This window comes from Strix aluco, chromosome 21 (genome assembly GCF_031877795.1).
Source record: "Strix aluco isolate bStrAlu1 chromosome 21, bStrAlu1.hap1, whole genome shotgun sequence".
In the NCBI taxonomy this organism is placed as follows: Eukaryota; Metazoa; Chordata; class Aves; order Strigiformes; family Strigidae; genus Strix; species Strix aluco.
This window is the reverse complement of record NC_133951.1, coordinates 1,706,836-1,730,673: the sequence shown is the minus strand read 5'-3', so window position 1 is coordinate 1,730,673 and position 23,838 is coordinate 1,706,836. Positions and strand designations below refer to the sequence as shown.

The 23,838-nt window shown below is 35.9% G+C and overlaps 2 protein-coding genes across 3 annotated transcripts in view; one reads left to right on the top strand and one right to left on the bottom strand.

Moving 5' to 3' along the window:
- The window catches only part of QTGAL (queuosine-tRNA galactosyltransferase), a 187,349-nt gene extending 174,419 nt beyond the window's left edge, over positions 1 to 12,930 (top strand). Inside the window, exon 14 of the transcript XR_012625920.1 lies at positions 12,817 to 12,930. The gene's annotated coding sequence lies outside the window, so the exon portion shown is untranslated. The remainder of the gene's footprint in view (positions 1 to 12,816) is intronic.
- TBCD (tubulin folding cofactor D) overlaps positions 1 to 23,838 on the bottom strand; it is a 129,409-nt gene that overhangs the window by 47,759 nt on the left and 57,812 nt on the right. For both annotated transcript variants that reach the window (XM_074846842.1, XM_074846843.1), the window contains exons 16-23: positions 17,245 to 17,302; positions 12,881 to 12,910; positions 9,362 to 9,447; positions 5,448 to 5,528; positions 4,617 to 4,690; positions 3,564 to 3,681; positions 2,046 to 2,106; positions 492 to 514 (exon numbers count right to left, since the gene is read on the bottom strand). In XM_074846842.1, coding sequence (XP_074702943.1) covers positions 492 to 514; positions 2,046 to 2,106; positions 3,564 to 3,681; positions 4,617 to 4,690; positions 5,448 to 5,528; positions 9,362 to 9,447; positions 12,881 to 12,910; positions 17,245 to 17,302 — 531 coding nt within the window. The remainder of the gene's footprint in view (positions 1 to 491; positions 515 to 2,045; positions 2,107 to 3,563; positions 3,682 to 4,616; positions 4,691 to 5,447; positions 5,529 to 9,361; positions 9,448 to 12,880; positions 12,911 to 17,244; positions 17,303 to 23,838) is intronic.

The window sequence follows — 23,838 nt, the reverse complement described above, 5'->3', positions numbered from 1 at the left end:
GAAGCTCCTTTAAAAAATAAATAAATAACTTCTGGACTCATTAACTTATTAATTAAAAGTCATTTCTATAGACTTATTTGAACCATCTAAGTACTATAGTACAGGTGAATAATGGGAAAGAAATCCACTGCACACTGCTGAAGCTACGGATTAGTGAGCATGTTCTGTTTCACGTTCTTTCCTTCCTTTAACTGTCTCTATCACAATATTGAGACCGGTACTTAACACTTTCCCATTAATCTAACATGCCTGTGAGTCGCACTCTCTATGCACCGCAACCATTACAAAATGACACCAGCCTCTGTAATATGTAGACAAAGCCAAAAGAATGCATGTGCTTGCATTCTGATGGACTGGGAGAGACTGGCAGTCTATGGTGGGTGTAACTAACTTGTACAAACCAAAAAATCCCCTAGGATCCTACTGTTTTCATGACTTCTAACTGATACTTTCCAATACGAAAAATAATTTTTTTGTGTCCATTTTCTTACCTGTACAATTGACGACTGCAAAGCTGGGGGGGAGAGAAAAGCAAATATTAATATTAGCAGAGTTTACTTGATAAAAGTGTTTTCATTTTTCCTCCTCGCATGCAATGTCTATACACTGTGACCTATGCAACACTTCGGATTATTTCAAAGTAAAATTCAAAGGAAAATTATGTTTTAGAAAACCTCTCTATATCCATTTGAACTTTACATTCAAAGAAAATCAATTTAACACATTCATAAAGCACTAATTTTCTTAATTCCAAATCCTAGCTGCTCCTGTACATACTCTGAAAGCTAGTTTGGCTTTTTAAAATACATTTGCTTCCCACGGTTGGGCCTTTTAAAATGATGATATACTGAAAACTGAAAAAACATTCTTAGCTACAGATTAAACAGAAAAAAATGAAAGAAAAGTTAAAATGTGATTGAAAAATATTATCTCATTCTTAACATTACAGTAGGCCATCTTAAAACAAATCAGAGATTTTCAGATTTCTATATAGCAAATCCCCAAAAAAACAGATTTTTAAAAAGAAAGACTTTATAACAGCTTTGCAGATTAATTATAAGAATAGAGAACAGCAGAAACTGGAAAGTATCACAAGAAATTAAGGCCACTGTAACAGTTCAGATACTGCTGATCAAGCTTTCAGGCATTTCAACACAAGAAAGTTTAACAAGGACAAAGATGCTTTTTCAGTCTGTAGCCACAGCTTTCACTTATGCACAGAATTAAGCAAGCACCTACGTACTTTAAAGCATAATGGGTAAATGATAAAGCCTGACAGCTTTAGCACATTGGAACTGGAACTAAAGGTCCTACAGATACTGCAGAAAATGAGTAGGAGCCTGAATGCTGAAGTACTGTCTGTTCCATAAGGTGAAGAAATAGGAGCCAAAATTAAAAAACATGGGATGATTTAAAATTAAAGGGACAAGTTAGGCAAAATTATCTCTGTAGAAGCATTTTAAATTGCTATGAGGAAGTCAAGACTTCATTTGTCATAAGTAAAGACAACGTATCAGTTGAAATACCTATTAAAAATAACTATAAACAGGTAAATTATGGATACAAGGATTTAGCAATGAAATCTCAATAAAGTAAAAAAAAAAAAGAATAGAAAGAACAGAGAATGGACTCACTAGGAGATCTCTCCTGAGCATGGTCACATTAAGGCAACAGCCGTACATCTATCTGCAAGGTCAGTCAGTATGTACAGAAAAGGAGAAGAAACAGAAGGGGAAAGAAAAACAAAGCAAAACCCCATGCAGTATTTCAGAAGTGTACCTGACACCATCAGAGGAAGTGACTTAGCTAATAAGCTGGCAGAACAGAAAGGGACCAAATACAAAATTATACTGGAGTAAGACACATGGTCAAGGCCATGTAGCTATCAGACAGTCTGGAGTGTGTCTCCAAATCCCTATTTGTGAGATTGTTCCCTTTTGGCAAGGGGAAGAGGAAGGTGGAGAACAGCTCTCTTAACTGTAAATGTTTGTTTAAAAATAATACAACATACCAGGTTAAAAGATACATTTACACTTGCTACAAACCTCTTGATGGATTTGCTTGAGTCCCTCCAATGATTCTTCATTGAAATAATATGTTACAGATCTGTAAAGGTATACAAAATTTTTAAGACTGGTTTCCTAATCATGCTATAAATAATTTTTCTTCCATGAATTCATTGTACTTTCAAACAATCATTTGATTTCCAAATTATCCTCAACAGAAATAGGCAATATTGAATTTTAAATAGTTCAGCAAACATAATCACATAAGTTCTTCCCTTATCATGTAGCAAATTCATTCTTAAAGGCCTATAAAAAAAATTAGTGTCACTTCCTAGTAATATTATAATCAGTAATACACCAATAACCCTTCACAGCTCAGTTGTATTTTTGGGCTCCAACACTTCTGTGGTTTCTCCACCCATTTCAAGTACTTCCTACTACTAAAAACGCTCTGCATCTTCTTCTCTAACTTTTCAACTTACTTGAAAAGGGAACTCTTAAGATTAACACAAATTCTTTTGATAGACACTGCTGTCAAATACAATTCCTATTTGTCAATAATTAAAGCCATAAAAATCAGTGCACACTTTTGATATCTATTATTTGAATTCATCTCAGTATATTTAGTTTGAACATACAATTACTACATTAAATTTGTTGATGTCACCACTTTAGATATGTTTGTATGACTGTATCAGAATGTTCTCAGAAGTAAAATAAAAAGGTTAATGAGAGAGTAATTATCTAATTTTAGAACAAAAATGACCCAGAAAGTCTCTTTTAAAAATATGTTTCTTCAGTGTACATATATCTATGACTCCTGCAGAACTGTATTTATTTTCAGGAAAGTTTGCACTCTGGAGTCTTATTTTCCACTGCCTTGATCTTAAACAGCCACTCATCCGAATTTAAGTCATGCTAGTATACAATTGTACTGCTAACGTAACTTCCAAATTCTAGTTTTTGCAATAAAGATTTTCAACCATTTTTCACATGTGATTCTTGTGAAAGAAAGAGAAGGTAAATGACTAATTTCTTTCACCACAACATTAAAGCAAAAACATCTCCAAATAATTTTATGAACTATTCTGGTTACATTACCTATATATAATAAGTGTGTGTGCATACACCCATATATATATATATATATGTATCTATATATATCTGGACCAGCATTCAGCAGTAACAATTAAATCAGTCCAACTCAACAAGCTGCTTGAGGAGGTATTTCTCTAACACTGAAGACAAAAGACTGTCCCCTCACCAGGAAGACACCATACTTATGGGGAAAGGGGCTTTAATCTCTATTTAAATGATAACTTTAAACTCTCCAAGCAAGGCAGCAAATGATCTCACTTTCCTGATGATGAATTTAGACTTAAGTTTGTAATATCACTGAATAAAATGTGAAGGCTTGGCATGACTGATCAAAACAAACAAAAACTCAATGGAAAAGTTGTTTAGTATGATGAAGATTTCCATAATTATACTCAGGAAGCTTTCAATAGACCAGACATGAAAGGAAAATTTATAGTCAAGATAATCTTGCATTTATACCTATTATTCTCTTCTGCTAGTTTACACAGTGCATGGGTGATCTCAGCGCAGGCAAGAATTGCCCCATGGCGTGTGTGCAGATCTGTGCCCACTGATAAAGGTAGAAGTCTTGGCAAAACTGAAAGAGATTAAATAATTTATTTTTTTTAAACAAAACATAGTGACAGATCACAGTTCTAAATGTAATCATGTCTGCCTAGAAATAACATGGGGAAACCATTTCTGGAAAGTCAGGCCAATATATACTGGCCATCATTTGAAAAACAAGTTTTAAAAATTTAAGTAAATTCTGACAAAGCATATTAAACCACACCAAGAAATTTTGTACTCGCAACTCCCTCCCTGTTTGGAGTAAATAAAATAACATACTTGCTATTAGGCCTTGGGCTGGCTGAGTGGTAAAGGAAATGAGGCTCGTACTTCCATGGAATTTTACTTCCATGTAAACTGCCACCTTCCTAATCCACTCTAGGGAGCCTAGGTAAGAACTCCTAACTACAGATTCACCTGGGTGTCAGCTGCTGTCTCTCAGCAATATTAAAAAGCAGCTAGAACATCCTCAGAATCTTGAGTGGGCCAAGCAAAGAATCCTGAATTCATGCTAAGATACATTTGATTACACACACAACAATCAAAAAGAAATTCTTCTGAAGATGTCAGACTGGACAAGACAAAACAGATCCCCCCCACCTTTTACAACATCAAAGCCATATCAACAAAGCAAAAGCTAGGAATTTGAGGGCTCACTGTCTGAATTGTTGCAACAGAACTATACCCATTTCTTCATCTTGGGACTGGTCAGGTCCAGTGTAGCAGAATAACTAAAGTCCAGTCCCCAGATAAAAAAAAAAATAATCTGGCAGTATTTTATAATTTTTGCATAAAATCTGAAAACTCATAAAGCTATTAGTGTCACTACACTGCATTAAGTTGCAGGTGAAATCTTAATTTTTATTAAGTCATGGTGCATGTTTAAATCTTCTTAATACATTTTTGCTACATTAGGTAGAATGCTTGATATGGCACATTATGCAAAACTTACTGGTTACCTACCCACATTTGCCATGTACTCAGGAGCCCGTGGAGTAAGGTTATGCAGAGCTTTGGTTGAAAGTTCTCGAATAACACTGAAGATGTAAAAAAGCATTTTGGATTTTTTTGAGTTAGCGATTTTGTAGAACTAACGTATTAAAAAAAATTATGTCAGGAAGGGACTCCTGTCCCCAACCAAAATAAAGACCCCAGCAATATTAAAAATTACAGTATTGTCTGTCCATCCGATGCTTCCCCCCCTCAAAAAAAGCCAACAAAATAAAACAGTGGACCAAACAGACAGCCTACAGCTAGCTTTTAGCTATATGAATAGAACTTATTGCTGAAAGAGACAAAGAAAAATGTAAGTGTGGATGGTAGAACCTGAGGGCTCATTCTATGCATTGGCAGGGACACTACAGTAAACTATTATTATTTCTCATGATGCAAACTATTATCAGCACTGATATAATCTCATTTGTGTTATATGTACACATTTTAATCTTCGTGAACACTGAATATGACTAAGCACCATCTCTATGCATGAAATCTACTTTAATTATGATAATTGTATGGTGATGGTGTTTACCCCTCACATACACTATATAACATATAAATGTGTTTTATTAATCTATTAACAGATTGAGGTCATGGCAAAAAGACAAAATTCATAAACATGTTTGAAGTGACAATATGCTAGGGAGGTATAGGTGACCTCAGCCACTACTTGTTCAGTTTCCTTCAGTCAATTTATACCTCAGTATAAGCAAAATTTACAAAAATAATCTAGGAAAGCATGATATGCAGAACAGTCAATTCCTGTATATTGATAATTAGATTTTATGGACTTACCTATCCCAGTGGTTAATCTTCATGTTAACTAAATGATCAATCATTGGCTGCGTGTAGTCAGGAAAGCCAGCAATATAGACACTGAAAAATAAATGTCCATACAGAGAGAGTACGGAATCAACATCTGTGTGCATTTTAACACAAGCTACTCCAAAGAGTTAAATCCTCTAGTTATAAAGCAACCAAAAAAATTACTTAAATGTGCCTTCTCCTAAATGAGATGCAGCTGAATGAATGATAGGAAATATTTTACAATTATTGAAAAAAATTTAAATCACTTTTGTAAAACTTTCAGATTCTTTATAAAAACTACTATACATACAAAAAGCTTGACAGCAACAAAAAGCAAAAATAAACATTCAATACCCATTGTTACATTCTAGAAAATCTAGATGTGCATATTAACTTATACAATTATTTCAGATTGCAGAAGCAGATTAGTGATGTAATCCACAGTACACAGTAGCATTAATTTACAGAAATGTGTTACATCTTCATAAACACAATGGTCCAAAATTGAATATGGGTTTTCAATTTGTCCTTTTTAAAAATCAAACATACACAGAAAGTCAATTGTGACAAAAAATGTTAAAACTACAAAGTCAAGACCTAAAATGTAAGGGAACACCAGAATTAATCATCTCGGTAGCCTGCATAATTACCTAACTATAGAGCCACACTTGCTTTCCAATCTTCAGAAGCATCAACTATTGAAAGCTAAGGTCAACAGAAGTGAAATGCTTTTTCAGTACATCTGATGTATATTAAATAACCTTGGAAAGCTAAACAATGAGTAGAATGCATTTGTGTCAAAACGGCATGCACAAAGGACAAAATTAAGGACACATAAGATTACCTTAATTTCACCTTTTCATATCTTTTGAGTGATTAACTTTGCAACCATAATAGTGTTCCATTAATATATGTGTGTGTAATTAGAAGCAAAACAAAGACAAAAACCAAATACTGTTGCATGATACCATACTGATATCTATCTAGTTCATCAGAAGAGTAGGAATCCTTAAATCCACAGCACAGACCTCAGTCGCTTGAGCCAACACAGGATACAGAAGCACTATCTACTACTGCTATGAGCCCTAGAGGAGGATTAGGCAGTTGGCTTCGCTGGTTGTTGATGCCAGCAGAGAAATTATAAAATTCATTACTCTTTGGTTCCTTGCCCTGTTCTGGAAGCACATACAATAACAGACATACTTCCCCTGCCACATTTGAGTTCTCCTCTCTTCTCTGTAGTTGCTTTTTGGGTCCTAGTTTTAGCACTCACCATTCTTTCCATCCATTTTAATCTGAACTTCCTTGCCCAGCTCATCAAAATTGATTTCTTGGGCCATATCTGTAGCTCAATCCCCTTTTCAGTTTTAGTGTGTAACTATCTTTAACTACAGTCCTCATCTTTTGTACCTACTGAGTATTTAATGCAAGTAGTTTTGGATACAAGTCTAGCCTTCCTGGTAATGCTGCTGGTAAGATTTTTTGCATCCCACTCTACTTGGATTAAGAAGCTTCTTCCTTAACTCTGCTTTTACCAAACCCAGAACTCCTAGAATCATATAATCTCTTTACTGCCAGTTCATACAAAATGCATTTCCTCTACCTTCCATGCTCAGAAATAATTATATTTGAGCTGAATCCTCCAAAGAACATCGGCAAAAAGTTTCAAAAGAGCACTCAACGTGAAAAACTTGCATAAAAACATTTAGATTTGAAAGAATATAAGTAACTATTTATACACACACACATCATATATATAAAAAAATATATATGATACTACCTCTCTACAATAATATATCGTAATTTATTAATCAAAACCAAATCCAGCTGTAGAAACTGACACATCTTTTTCAAGCTTTTATTGCTCAGAGGAATCTAGGAGCACCAACCTTCACACCCGCACAGCTTCCTTTCACATAGCGGCATTGTGCTGGCACACAAAGTGTCCCAGGATTGTTTTATCTGGCTGGGGGAAGAACAGCTAAAGATTCTAGATCTAGAATATGAACCTCAAGCAGCTTTTTTCAGCTACATAAACAATTACACCACCTTAAGGCATACTGATCAGAAAGGTCCATTCTTCCTACCACATTGTAATGACACATGTTTTCTGTGCAGCCAAATATATGCTTATGTACTTTTCCTTTGATGTTACTCAGACAAAAATAAGGAAATAATTAAGTATTGACCCAAATAATTACATCCTGCTTGAGGAGCAAAGTGGTGAAGATTTTTAAAAGTAATATAATGAATGAGATGACAAATACTTTACAAAGAAGAGTTTGATTAATAACACTGAACATGGTTTCAAGGAATCATGCTACTAACTGCACAAATTGTGTATAGAGAATTTGCAAATTTAGTCTTTCTGCTGCACAATTTAAAGAAAGGCACAAAAGTGGAAGAAAGAAATTAACAGTAAAAATATTTTCAGTTAGATAAGTAACACCTACAAAAACCCTGGAAATCACAGTGAAAGGAGTAATAAAGGATCATCGGAAAAAAAAAATAATTTACAATTCCACTCTCAAAAAGTAAGGAGAACATAATTAGTCTCCAAGCTAAAATTATAAAAGAGAAAATAGAAACTGCATTGTCAATTTTTAATATTTTCAATTTTCTACTAGTCCAAAAAGCCAGAGTTTCAAAAATCACACCGACACTCTACAGATCTAGAGCAGCATCGAATACCAAGGCACTGCATTTCCCCATCTCAGCTCAGTAGGCGGGAGCTCTGGGGAAGAGAGTAGGAGGAGGGTGTGGACCCCAGAAGGAATGACAGTAGGTAAAAGGTGAAGATACGTACAGAGTGAAATGATTACGCACAAAAGGGACAATATGAAGGTGGAGAGATTAATAAAAAAAATAGTCGAGGAGAGGATAGAAGGTTCCAGTGCAAATTATCTTGAAAAACTGCTCATTGGAAGTCACAAAGCTGGCAATGGAGTGTAAGGCGTCATATACCCGTTCGCTATTTCTGTTCCCCAAGAATATAATCTCTTTAAGCCTTTCTAACCTGTTGGCTTCTAAGCAACATGCAACTCCACAGGGCAATTTATCTGACCTATCTTAAAATGGTCTGAATCACCTTCTGTAGGTGCCTGTCTCTTTGCATTGGCTACGGACAGAGGCTAGACACACAGGCTAGACTGTCTGTCTTAGACAACTAAGGCTAGAACCCAGCCCTCAGTCTTTTTCATCTTCTCATGAGGAAGTGCAGTCTTACCTTCATTTTAGTCACCCTGTGCACCCAGCTTGCCTCTGAATTCCCCTGACTTCAGCACTATTGTATTTTCTGATAGCTGATGGGAACAGAACACAGTATTCCAAGACAAGCCACTGATTTATAAGAGCACCACACCAGTTTCGGTATTTCCCATCACATTCTTTGCAGACTCTATACTGCAGAGATCAGTTTGTTTTTACAAACACTACTGCATGTTAGATTTTCACTGAGCTATCTATGAAAAATAGAAGCACTCGAGTTAAAGGTCTATGCACAGACCACAAATTCAACAACTCATGCAAAGTATTTTTTTAAATGGCTATTATTGTTTTTCCCACCTCAGAGACTATCTGCCATGATAACAGCCTCTTCTTTTACTACAACTCTTCAAAATCCCCTAGTCTTTTCTAATCTTGACCAGGTTAGACAGTTTTGTGACACCTGCAGATATTGCCTCTTGGCTGCTTCCTCCACACAGACAAGGAAATCCTGGTCACATTTTCACATCTTACACATAATAAGCAGTTTAATGTAGAAATAAGAAAAATCAAATTTTAATTTATTCGAAGACAACAGTAATAAACATAGTGTTCAATAAGGTGAAACAATCAGTCAAATATTTCATTATGTAAAAGAGGTCCCTCATGTTTAAGAAAGCTTATGCTTAGAAACTTACCTTATATTCAGATAACAGTTAACTCTGTTACCAACAGCAAAATAATCAGCTGCAGTTAGAATCTCTATGCCATGTGGAAAAGTACCCTACAAGCATCCCAGGGAAGAGGGAAAAAAATAAGCAAGTAGTATTTAAAAATGTAAAATACTTTCCAAATAGCATTATTGAAAACAAATCTCCTACCACTCTCACTGAAAAAATACAATTTAATTTCTAATTTATAATAAAATCACTTGTACTAAAGATATAAAGTATATTGGATATATAAACAGCAAAATACCTAGCTTCACTTATGAGTCAATGATAAACAAAGTAAATAGCAGCAGGTAATAAACTATGCAATAGGTATCTTAACACCTTCAAGTCATATCCAAATATATATTTGGTGAATGCATGATCATGTATGTACACAAAAAATGATTTATCTAAAAGAAGGTTTAGATAAATGTAAACATGTTTTCAGTTTATGCGAAGGAACAAGTATCTGCTGCAAGTTTCCTGAAATACAGAATTAGAGATTTAGGCACCAAGAAATGCATCACATGTAGAATACATGGGAGTTCAATTATGTCTATTTGTTTCTACTTACACATATATTTTATGACTTATTTATTAATGAACTAAAAAATTGGGGTAAGTTTGTTTTCAAAGAACACTGGTTCCCAGCAAAGCCTGAAATATTGAATCCTACAGAAGTATCACACTTTTGACATCACTGCTCAAAAACCCTCTGTTTTTAGAAGATAAATTATCTTTCTAAATACACAATTGCCACCTAAAAAAATTGCCTTTTTATATAAGCAATACATTTCAGATATTCAGAATTTTGATTAGCTATGACTAATTTAATATAGTATTACACGGCAAGGCTGTGTTTTGGAACAGAGGAGGCAGCACAGCCTCCACAAGCCATAATTAAGTGCAAATGGAAAACAGACAACTGAAAGACACTACGCTCACTTACAAAAGGGACAATCATATGATATTTAAGCAATAAGGCTAGGTGGAAGTACAGGTTCTGGATCTGATACAGTTTTGTTTGTTTACAGCTCACTCATCCCTTCCACATTAAGATACAGCCATGCAAAAATAGTAGAAAATATCTCTAGATCTAAGCCTGAATAATTAAAGAAGTATATACTGCAAGCAGTGGGAAGCTGTCAGCTACAGAAGAGGTCTTTTTCTGGGAAACATAATGCTAACAGTCCAAAAAAACAAGGCCTGGAATCTGAACCAAAAGGACAGAGAGCATATTTATAGTTTACCCAAGAGACTACCTGCAAGCCCTAATAACTCAAAGGTGAAATGAACGCACTCTCCAAAAGTGTAATGAAACACTGATTAGGGAGAAAAATGTACACATGAGAAATACCTCAGTATGATTTACAGCCAAACAACAAGACATATAATTAAATATATAAGAATGCATACTGCACATAAGGAAAATCACAGCTGAACAATTTCAATTCTAGCTGCTAGTTGGACCTTGCTATTTATTACTTGGCTGTAAGTGTGCCAATTTGATGCCATCTCACCAAAGGTCAGGGTGCCACAGTGCACGTCAGTGAGACAGCAAAATTCCTGACACCAAGTTCATGAGTACAGAGGTCACGGCCAACGGGAGAAACAGACTTCAGAGGAAAAGCTAACAGTTTCTATTCTGACAGAACACTTCAAACTTACTTCTCCAATATGAAAGTTTGTCTTCTGAGAACTACGTGCATTTCTCAAGATTTATGCTTAAAAAAAATTCTTCAAATTGTTCAAAGTTACATGAAGTTTAAGTCACAATGGCTTCTTCTTCCGAGGCCATAAAAGCAACCTCTCAGATTCAGGACTTGTTGAATTGCAAAGGTGAAGCAGGAAGGAACCAGGAAGTAAGCGAGGTCAACTTTTTTCTCCATCTATTTAGTATCAGCACTGTTACTTCAGATGGAGAATATGTTTTAGTTCCCTCCAATTCAGAGAAAGGGTGTCTCTTTCAACACATTACATCCAGCAAAAGACCTACAGAGAGTGTATCCACTAAGTAACCATTTTCCTAGGCAGTAAAATGTCTGAACTTCCGCATGAACCAACTGGAGACTGACAGCATTCTTCATGCCGTGGAAACTTAGTATTCCACTGCTAACTCCTCCTTAACATGCTGACATACCAACTAAAATTGTGTGTTCTACCAACACTAACGAATTTGAATTGTGGGTCAAAGCAGAGTCAATAAGGAAACTTTCTGGTTGTAAACTAATGTAGACTGTACTACTCTGGTTAAGAAACAAAAAACTCCACAAAATTTTTACTACATGGAACCATTTCTAAACCTGCAGCAGCCAGGAGCCCTACCTCACCTGGAACTGAAGACACAGTAAGGTGTTTACTTCATTCAGTACCTCAGGAAGTGGATTCAGGCCGAGCTGCTGTGTGATGACTAACCTCTCCAGGGCAGTAACTCTAGACCCAGGGGAGAATCACGCTGGCTTCAACTTATCACTGACCTAGTTGGGTCGGGTCACCAAAAATACCTACCCTCTTCCTCCTAGTCTTCTTGCACCCTTTCTCTGCTATTAACCTAATTCTATCTAGAAATACACACACCAGTTACGGACACATTGCTTAATACCCATAGTTCTAAAGGAATAATATCCTGGCTCATAACAGGAATCTTCAGGAATAGTGTCAGCAAAAGCTAGACAGCATTTTAACAAAGATCCCTTAAAGAATGGCTTATCGATAACAAATTTGCTTTAACCATACTCACATGCCCCACTCTGTCACAAGAATTCACCAACTGAACCATTTACCCGTCCTCTTTTTTTCCTCTAAGTGGGATACTCAGTTTTATTAATTCCTGATGAGAAACCAGGAAACTGAAATCCAAGTCTTTACCCTATTTGCTTCTCCTCCAAGGTTGCAAATCAACATTAACTGAGCATTTTAACTACTTCAATGTTGCTAAGTTACAAGGGAACCTACCACAACACTTTTTTTTTTTTTCAAAGCACTTATGTACCTCCAAAAGTAACAGATTACTCAAAATATCTAGACAGTAGCATTGTGGTACAACAGGAAAAACCAAATATTGGAGTTGAAGACTCTTAAGCTTAGTTCATTGTCGTATCACCAACCACAGCAAAGATTGTGTAGCACACTTCAGCTGTTCTATTAAAAACTAGAAAGTCAGTGAAACAAACAAAGCAAAAAAAGTGCACTTTTCCTGCTTTAAGAGCATTGAAGTTTGCAAGGCGCACAATGGCTGCCATACACACTGATTTTGCTTTTCAGAAGGACTGAAAATTACCAGAAAGCTCATTTTTTTTCAAAACTGAAGTGCTAAAATAGAACTCACATCTCAGAAAAATATTCCGCAAGAATTGCTTTGCTGATAACAAAAAATAATTACTTTGTGACATTCTTTTACTCAATTTCTCCGAAGCCACAGCGTCTCATTTTGATTTTAGGTACTACACGTTTACAGTAACCTCCAAGGCACTAATGAATGAAGATTCAGGAAAGTTACCATACCTGTCTCCCAACATTCTCCTGGAAGGCAGCCTAAGGGACAGAGAACAAACATACCAAAACGAGTCAGGTTTGCTTTTTGATAAACACCAGATGATGAATTCAAAACACACAACAATATAAATGACCCATGGCTTTTCTTTTTTAAATAAAGTAAGCTTTGTCAGTAGAACAAGCCCACAGGGCTTTTTTGTTTCTGTGTCTCTGTGTTCTGGGGTTCTTAAAGCTGTACCTCGCATGACAGCAGTTTAAGACTGCAAGTTTATTAAAGTAGTCACACCCACAAGAGTGCTTTTGAGTAGGAACACAAGGCTTCACCCCGGAATTGAAAGTCAGTACCTGTAGACAACAGAAATTGAGACAGCTCACTTCTGACTACTTCAATATAACTTGCTAATAGCAGGCGAAGTTTGAGTATCAATGAAAACTTCAGACAAAATATTGAGAATGAAGTACTTATCTGAAAGATACACATCTGAAAGCACGCTGAAACACTATAAATTATAAAACCTGAAGACAAAATTCTTATATGTTTCTTGTGGTTTACATTAAATAAACTCAAAATCTTGCAAAATGCAACAAATAAAACCATAAAGTTAATCTCTCTACTTGTATGGTATACAGAATAAAACCTACTTAACTCCCTTCTCCCTACTTGAATTTTCTCCCTCTCTCAAAAAAGCCAATTATTTTTTGTTCCTTCAAAGGATATACAATCATAAGTACTAATAAAAACTTCTGTAAATTTTAACTTTTTTCAGAGAGGAGAGATCACTGTTATCTGGACACTTCTCTTAGGCAGAGGTATGTATAAACCTATTGTTTCCTATTTCTTACTCCCCACAGGACAGATCCTATCGTCTGCAACCCTGTTCCTCTTTATGATGACAAACTCTTACTATAGCAGAACCAGTAAGGTTTTGCAGCCCTAGAAGAAGGCAAGATTGAGAAAGCCCATGCCCTGGGATGTCTCTCTGAATCAGGGGGCCTCGATAGGTTGGACTAGATGATCTTCAAGGTCTTTTCCAACCTAGATGATTCTGTCATTCTGTGAAATGTCACTCTACAAACACAGATCTCCAGCCATGGACAGCACTTGTCACCTGACAACTGATATTTAACATACAGTGGGGAAGTCCCAATCTTTACTGAAAATGCCACAAGAATTTTGACAGACGGGGCGTTTGCATTTCCTACATAAATACAGTACACATGTGGTAATCCACCTGTAAAAACAAAAGGTTAAGTTAGCTCACCAAGGTATCATACTCTACATACGGAGGGAGCAAGCACTCCCAGAACAGAGGTGAAGCAAGCCCTAATGAAGCCAGAGTCTCTTAGTGCATTTCTGAGGTTATGTCTGTTTAGGATAATGACTGCAGTTCCTGTAGACTTGCCCAGGCTAGTTCAGCTCCTGCTCACAGCGTATCCATTGCAGGACACATAGCACAGGTTGACTCCAAACCACTTACCCACCACCTTGGCAGGTTTTGGAGCCCACCTCAGCCTGCTTGCAGTTGCAGTCAGGCTGCCAGCATTGCCCCTGAGCTAACCAGTTTAGGATTGCCTCGGGTAGAACTGCATGGGCTATCCTCCGCCCTGGCGGCAGCATAGATACACCCTTGGGCAACACAAAAAGCAGCTTTCCAGAACGGGAACATGAGCTGTAGCAATGCCCTACACTTGTTCTACATTTTATGCTCTAGCCCAGCTTCTGACAGGGTTTTTTTTTCACTCCTTACCTCTCTACCAACATACTCTCCCAGCCAGGATACCGTTTCATGTCACCCTGCATCATTTATTTCTCCTTACATATATCTTAGCTTTAGATCCTCTTTTATGCTTTTGTTTCACAAAATATTTTTCCTCATAATACTTATGAAATTTTCAATAACTGAAAATGTTACTATTTCAACCATACTTCTAAGCAACTTCCTAAAATATGTCAAATCCTTCCATCGTCTTACAAGAATAATTTTTCAATTTTCATACAATCCCCCTTCTGGAGATGGACAAATTGGATGCAAAAATCTTAAATATTCCATGATATCGGAATCAAGATGACCAAACTAGCCTTGTAACCTGAATACTTTGCTTTCCACAAAAACTGAAAAAATAGTAAAACATTCTCTAAGTCATGATTTTAAAAACTATCAAGCAAGAATAAAAAACCCTCTCTTTAAGATATCAGAGCTGAATGGAGCTCAATCTGAGATCACTTATTCATGTGATGTGATTATTCCTTATCATGATTATTCATTAAGGAGTTGCAAAAGTCAGCTCAGAATGCTTTGGGAGCTTCAAAAGAAGAGTCTTGTTTTATTCTCTCTAACCTCAGGGTTCAAAATATCTCTATATGCAATTTTGTTGTATTGTTGCTCTGCATTATAACATATTGCATATTGTAACAGATGGAAAATCTAGTAAAACATGTTATTTATTTAAATATGTATTTAACTGTAGTAATGATTGGAAATAATTAGGACTCCCAGGTATTTTTCTTCAAAATTGTAGTAATGCCCAGTAAACACAAAATATTTCTTTGCTTGCCTTTCTAAATTAAGAAAAAAGGATTCAGTACTTTCATAACTATCCACCAAAACAGCAATTGCAAATTTTGACCAGGTCTAAATTAGAATGTACTAATAAAAAAATTAATTTGGCTGGAGATAACTGAATTGCAGAATGCTCAACAGCTTGGTTTAAAGTAGAAGTAGAAAGTGAGAAGAATATGTACTGTATTTTGTGCTCATTTGAAATATGGAAGCACAATCTGCACTAAGCTTATAGCATTAGTAAACATATCTGGTTTAGCACCATATTTTATGGTCAAACTATCAGTTTGTGTTTAAGTGTAGAAACATAATGAAGATTACATATAACAATCAGATCAAGCCACTAAGGGTAAGCAGTACACTTGCAGTGGCAATCATGTTAAAAGGAATTATCCTCTTTTTATATATTAACACTGATTCCAATGACAATTCCTATAAAGCAAATAAATAATTCACTTTTCACCATTTATACTCATTATGTTTTGTGCAGTTCTCAGGAAAGCAAAACTACCTTCGTTTTCCTCAAAGGATTTTATTTGAATAAAGTGACTTAAATTAGCCAAGAATAGCAAATTCTACAGTTTCTAAAATTTAGGAGTTGAAGTTTGGGAGAAAGAAGGATTGTTCATATTCATTAGTCGTACATATGTGAAGAGTCTGTTATATCAGTACTCAGCGATCTACAGCGACTTAGCTTCCATGCTTTGGTTTTAGCCTATTTAGACAAGTGATTTGCGATATGATTACACAAGCAACTGACTCACTTCCCCAGCAATTATCCTGCAGCTTCATTCAACAGTTTAAACTCTCAAGCAGAGCTGTGGCTAGAAAAAATAAGGATGCTATCCCAGTATCCCTGAGAAATCCTTCTTATGTTATAAATGTATTAGGTTTCAAAATTTCAGTCAAAAAAATAAACCCAGACCTGTTAATTAATTTGCATCTTGCAAAGACTTAATTTTTACATTTTTTCATTGCATTCATAGTGACGTTCATTCTTAGGAATAGAGACACCTGGTTCTTTGACAGACATTGTTTGGCCCTGTGTCTGAGTTAATACAATTATAGGGTGGGGCTTTTTACATTTGCATAAAATAATTTGTTTTATCGGTTGAAACAGACAACGCATACGTTTTTTTTTAAAGAAAGCAAGTTCAATATATACAACACACTGACTTAAAATTCTGAAAGACGTCCATGCTTTCTTCTTCTCAAATTCTACAACCTCTCCTCCACAAAGTCCCTTCTCTTAAGAACAATTATGCATTCTTGTCAATTCTCAACAGCATAAATATTTTCTGCAGAAAGGTTCCACAGAATAGACATTGGTGTCAGTCCTATTAACTATGTAACAGTATCTGCCTAATGGATTTATCACTTTCTTTTAACAATTCCCAGTCCTACAGAAAGAGTTTTATACAATAACTGAAAATATATTTGAAGGAGAGATATTATTCTAGAAATTTTCACTTACCACAATTACAGAGTAACAGTTGATGAACAATTAGAAAAGTGTAACTTCACAAAATTTAACAGCTCAGTGACTTGAAAATGATAGTGTTTGTATATTATGTATATTGTGACTAGAAAATGCTAAAATAGCTCTTTCTTAGATACTTTATCTTAACCATCATGACAACAATGCAGCAGATTACGGACACCATACTTCTAAAGAAAAAGCACTTTTATGCTCACAACACAATATATTGCTTATACATTGTCATTCTACATAGCTAAGTCTACAAATTATTAAGTTAAATTAAAACAAACAAAAAATAACAGAAACATATAAACTGGAATGTAACAACTTACAGAAGCAGCTCTTCTGCAGTTAACATCGCGATCAAATATTGCAGCAATAACCAATGCACTGAGGAAATACAATATTGAGTATTAGTACCAAAAATAGGAGAAGAAATGTATAACACCATTATTTCAACTTCTAAGATGAACATGCAGCTTTTCCTCTAAGGAGCTTATTGTTTATAAATACAAGCCTAAACTAAAATTCGAGTTGCAATAACCAGGTACTTCCCCGTTTCTCTAGTTTGCTGTGGACTTTCCATAGCACAAACAGACAACTGCTATCCTACCATATCAAAGCAATTTAAGGAGTATGCAAGTACATTTCACTGCACAGAAAGGTTTGTTGTTTTAAATATAGCATGAGTTTAAAACTTGGGCATAACTATCACCTCTAACATGAGAATCATACAGTGCAATTTTAAATTAAAACTTGGAAATACAGTTTCTCAATAGCTAAATGCACAGCAAATCTTATGTAAGGCTTAAGCAAAACTGAAGTTAAGCAATGGAAACCTGCAGCTATCTCTGCAAGAACAATCACATCCTGTAAGTAACAAAAAATCAGAAAACAATATGCAAATCCTGATAAATGTGACCTGCAAGACAAATGGCAAAGCAGTTTTTTTAAAAGGTGACCTGTAGATACAGAGGCATGATTATACAAAACCATTTCTTTGTGCACGAAGCCTGGTAACCCTGCACAGTTTATTCTTCTACCTCAAAAGAACAGCTTTTAAAAGATGACTAACAACAGAAGAGAGAGAATATATCCCAGGACTACAGCTTTAGAAATCCACCTCCAGCATTCAGTTAACTTCAGTGACAAATAAACATCACTTCAGGAGAATCATTTAAGCAGAAAATTATTCCTTTCAAACTCCGAAACTCTTCATTACATTATTTATTGACTCCAGGCAAAACACGAAATAAATACTGATTGAAAAGTAAATCCAAGATAGCTTTGCTTTAGCATAAAGATATTAATTACACTGATAATATCAAGCTTCCCTGGGTAGTGGCTATCAGTTTCCTATAGTAAAGAATACTGTGTTGTTAAAATTCACTGAAATGCACAATCAATGTTGCCTCTGTAATTTCAGTTTATCTCCATTAAGGAAAACAAGAGACAGCAAGAATGAAATGAAAATAAACCCCAATACATTGCTCTAAAGATAGTTAATGCTTTCTTACTGCTACTTGCATGAACAATTCCTCTCTCAGCCACAAAGACATTAGGTGATCATAGGACAAAAAGAGGTCATCCAAACGATTGCATTTGGCAGAGCAAATGTTGAGGAAGCATTCCACTAGAAAGTAGCATACATGGCTAACTGTTGAAAAAGCGTTGGGTCAAATACATTATCTTCATACCCTGTTTGCTAATTTTCTTCTCTGGCATACAGAGAAATTTAAAAATCATTTTAAAAGGACAGTTAACAAGTTAAGTGAGATTCTTCTGTTACCTTAAGACAAACCTGTATAAGTAAAACCAGCAAAACAACATACTGCCTATGTGATGCCACCTGAGTTACTCAGTCCTGCCACTGAATACCATGTTCAAGAAAAACAAAACAATAAAAAAACAGGAATTTTGTCATTGCCCCCATAGCCCCGTTATATTCATAAATCATACTGCAGTCACTGTTTTATGTTAATCCTTTTAATAGAAGTATTTTAAACTTATCAAACTACACAAATAATTTTTTCAAGTTAATTCCTATTTGAGAACGCAGACACAGTCTGCTGTAACACAGGGATTAGCAAGGAAAGCAACATGCCTAGGATGAAACATGTCTAAGGTGTCTTCACCTGTCTGCTTTGTCGTGGGAGTTTATGTGATACTCCACCAGGATTTCCTAACATAAAGAAACTGTTTATGTCAAACAAAGTGGGATTTTTTTTTAAGCCAGTTAAAGAATCATGTCTTGACTTGCCTGAAATGTACCACACCTGACTACTAACAGGTAGAGCAAAGAATGGCTTTGCATCTCGCAGTCTCTATGAAATACCTTTTGTAGCTCTTGAGGTGTATTTAGTCTGAACACATGACAAGCAGTTAGGTGTACAATAAACACAAATGGACTTTTAAAAGCAAGTTGCAATTCTATCAGTCAATAATTCTCCCTTTCTTCCCTATCCCTTCCCCTCTCCCCCAACTACTGACTTAACTGGCTTCAGGGGAAGTTAAAAGGACTCAAAGTATGTTAGCAGCTCACTTCCTCAGCCCAACACTGATCTCGCTACCTTCTCCTGAACAAGGCAGAAAGAATCAGAGAGCAGAGGCCAGACAGGTGATAAACATCAGACCACAGAAATATCAGTTTACCCTCTTCTTATAAGCACCAGATGTACCAGAAATTAATCTGAATTTCCTTTAACACCCATAGCGGGCACTTCTAGTCTACACTAGTCACAAGCAGCAAGAAGCTTATACTATTGCTAACCTCTGCGAATTTGCTACTATTAATTCAAGCATACCACCCTGAAGCTGCAGGGGAAAAAAAAAAAAAAAATCTCTCAAACCTCTTGCCAATTTGGCACAAAACCAAAATTCCCTTCCTGAGCCCAAAAAAGGGAAAAGTCTAACTTGTAACAGGCCAGAAACCTCTCCTTCCTACTATACATTAGGGAAGGCATAATAATCATCACAAGCAAAATGGTTTTGGACAATCCAAGCAAGTTAAAAAAAGGGAGGCGAGACCAGAGTCAGACGTGACTCTGTTGAGAGCTGCTGCTGCAAACAGCCCTTTTCTCTGCAATCATGCCCGTACCCCAGCTGGAGTGGCTACACAGTGAGCTGGATGATGAAAACTGATCTAAAATCAATTAGTTTTTCTTTGCTAGTTTGTCTGGGGTTTTTTTTAAACCAGAGAAGCTTCCCCGTTCACTTTATTACATGCAGCTGTGCTATGCTCACCTGCAGGAGCAACGCAGGTGAAGGAGCAAGCAAAAGAGCCTGCTTCAGCCAGCACTGCTAGGGGAAAAAGCCCTTCTGACTAGTCTCAGATTTAATTCCTCCCATTTATCTAGGCAAGAAGGTCTGAAGAAAAGGAGCGATGCAGTGACCTTTCCCACTTCTACACCGCATGCTTTCACAGGACCTCTAACCCAGTTTACACTGAGCTTTTCCACTTTCTGTGAGCCACCTGACATCCTGCACACAATGTTCAGTCTGTGACTCCAATCCCAACATTTTGGGGTAAAATGATGAAAGTATAATACACACATAGAAAAGAGCAGTAAGAACAATGCTTATAACAGGAGTTACAAATGCTGCTATTAAAAAAAAAAAAAAACAAAAAAAAACAACAAAAAAAGGCATATAATGCCCCTGCAGGAAATAACTTTACACAAGTGCAAGACACAGTAGGCACACAACTCTCTTCTGAAGGCAACATTCAAATACATAAAAGAAGAAAGCTATTCTCAATATTTCATCATGGTACAAGATGTAGCTCAAAGCAATGCTTCAGATTTCCCCAATTCTGCAGGACAATCTTGCCCTGGAGCAAGCTACATCATTCATCCATAGCCACACCTTCCCTTTTTTTTTTTTTTTTTTTCCCCTCTTCAAAAACAACGCACCACCGCAGGGAAGACAAAGCCGCCTGCACTCCTACACTGTATGCACTATTTGTATTAGTATTCTGCCGAATGGGAGGTAGCAATTAGATCTTTCTAAATAACGATTCATTTATTGATTACCTACACCATCGAATGACAGATAAATGAAACTACAATCTGACTATGCAACAGTTCTAAATAATTAAGATAGCCAGCTACAATTTAATCACTATAATTGTATAATAAAGTAGAAGTATGTTTTCCTTTTTATTTTTTGTTTAGGTTTTAAACAAAACAGCTCAGCTTCTCAGTGTGCACCTGCCACTTTACAGACAGTAACTTCCACACCCAAGGGGGCAGGAATCAAATTACCTGTATTTCCCAGTTATTAAATTATGTTTAACTTTCCTCATAGGTAAGCTTAAAAAGACAGCATGCATGTAGAGACTAGGAGAGAAAAAAATCTCGGTCAAGTAGTGTTTTGATAAAGATATGCTTGAATAGCAACTTCAGTACATGCATTTCAAAACGTAGTAAGGTTATCCTGGAGTAAAAGTGAAGTTTAATCTACTTTGCCAAGAACTTTCTTTTTGTGGTGCTGTAGTTTGAATAGATCAGGCAAGGTTTTAGAAACCAGTTTAACTAGAGTTTAAAAAATAAATAAGCAAATGTGAGTAAATGTATCTTGTTGAAATATGGATAGGGAAAAAATACTGACATGTAAAAATATGAGCAAGTACTATTAGAAATACTCTCTGGCAAGTGTTCTCTTTTTTTTTTTTTTTTTTTCTTAAAGAGTGGTAAGGTCAGGAAGGAAAAGGGCTGATCTATGATCTACAGTAAGTTTGTAACTTCAATACTCTGACAATTTCATCAGTTAAAAACAAACAGTCATAAGAAAGCAGAAAAGAAACAGCTATCAGTGAATATGGAGACATAAAACACTGTCATAAATTTTACTTAAAAAAATGTGATTTTATGCAGTTAGTTTTTCACTAGTCAAAAGTGAAATATTTCTGTCCCTTCACTACTGAAAACACACAAAAACAACACCCTTCCATTACACAATGGAACTTTGCAGGCAAGGAAAAAAAAACCACCACCACCAAATAACCCCTCTGCTTTAATGTGTAACTACTGTACTACACTCTGAATGGGTTGTGGAGCAGGACCCAGATTAAGTAGCATATTACTTCTGTATTTTGGTACCCAAGAGAGTTTCCCAACAAGATACACTGACATGCCAAAGGCCATGACATGAAGTAGGAAGACATGAAGCAGCTCACTGTTTAACTCAACAACTTCTCATTACCATCAGTACGCTTGCTCTGCCACGACTGCCTTGCCTTTCGAGTCTGAGTGTAGCAACCAGCTAATTATGCTCCAAGTTCAGCATTTTTGTGTTCCTCCAGCCAGCTAAACTCAGTGTTAAAAGACTGTGAATGAAGGATAAACCATTTGCAATTTCTAGCACCAAGACAAAGCAAACAGTTCAGGATCGTAATCACTCATTACATTTTTGTTAAGGAGGTGGTATTGTCCTTTCAGGCAAACGATTTATTATTTTTCTCTAAGAATCTAAGATCTTGTATTCTTATACAGGCAGATGTTTTTGCTGTGTAATTCAGCTCACAATGGATATTATGTACTTTGTGTCAAGATGCTGAGTTCTGCATTTTTTTAAGGGTAGCAACAATTTGCTTGTGGCTAGAAGTATGACTCTTCTTTAAGTAAAACAGTGACACACCTAAGGCTAGATTTAAAAAAAAGCTGTATGTAATTATCGGCTTGCTGACACAATAGGTGAAACTGTGTGTCATACTTTATTTGAATATTTTTTTTCACCGTTTCTCTTTGGAGTGGCAATTCTACCTTCAAGAGTTGATTATATTTAGAAAAGGTATGGCCAACATAACTACAAAGATATTTAAGTAAAGCCTTAATATAGCATTAATACTTGCTGAAATACTGCACAGCTTGGTTAGAAAAGTAAGCACATACAAACCACACCACCTTACAACTGATCATAAGCAATTTTCAGCTTCCCCCTTGCTGTCCACCCTGTGTTTCTCTCCATTCCACCAACTTATTTCAAACAATTTAAGTTGTCGTAGATGGCACAGCCACAGCGTTAATTGGTATTACTGCCTTAGGTAGAAGATACCAATTATTTTCATTTGACATTTTCCTGAAAGTAAGAATTTGTTTCCAGAACGGCCTGAAAGCTAAAATACAGGAGCTTGTTCAGAAGCATAACCTCCTTCATACCTGTCCACAAGTTCCCAGTAACAGCTTTGTGACAGTAAAACAAAAATACCACACACCATGAAAAATCAAAATGGTGAGATTGCATCTAATATATGGAGAACATCGTTTTCCACCATGGTAGGGTGAAAGTAGTAAAAGAAATATATTGCTCAAAGCATCATGAGCAGAAGAAAAACTCTGATAAACAGATCAGAATTCTGATAAATAAGGCTTATACACTTAGGCTTTTTTTTTTTTTTAAGTTTCACAAGGAACAAACTCACCAGACCTTAAAAGAAACCTTACAGTTGTTCAGTTAAGCCAGAAAATGGAAACAGAGGACTTATTTTCATAAGGCTGCTGACCAAATCTACAAAAATCACCAGTTTTGAGACAGACTTTAGTACTGGTATTACTACAGTCATCCTGAAGACTTGCTCACACTGAGAATATAAATGTGTTTCTGCAAGTTTAAAGATAGCAGTAAATAACTCTGCACAGCTGATTAACAGCCTGCTTGAAACATCTGTTAACATTCTGGTCATGGGTGTCACTGTCTTCATTGCTACCTGTGCTGGTTAGATTAAAAATAGGAATACAAGCCAAGATGTAATCACATGGCTATTTCACTGTGCAAACACATCTTCAGGTACCTTTATGTTAAGAATTTCATACTATATATAATTTACCATGAACTCAGCTAGAAAGGAATTAAATATGACCCTTCAAAATAAAATATTTCTTTAATAACTTACTATGGCAAATACCACTATTTCTAGCATGCTTAAC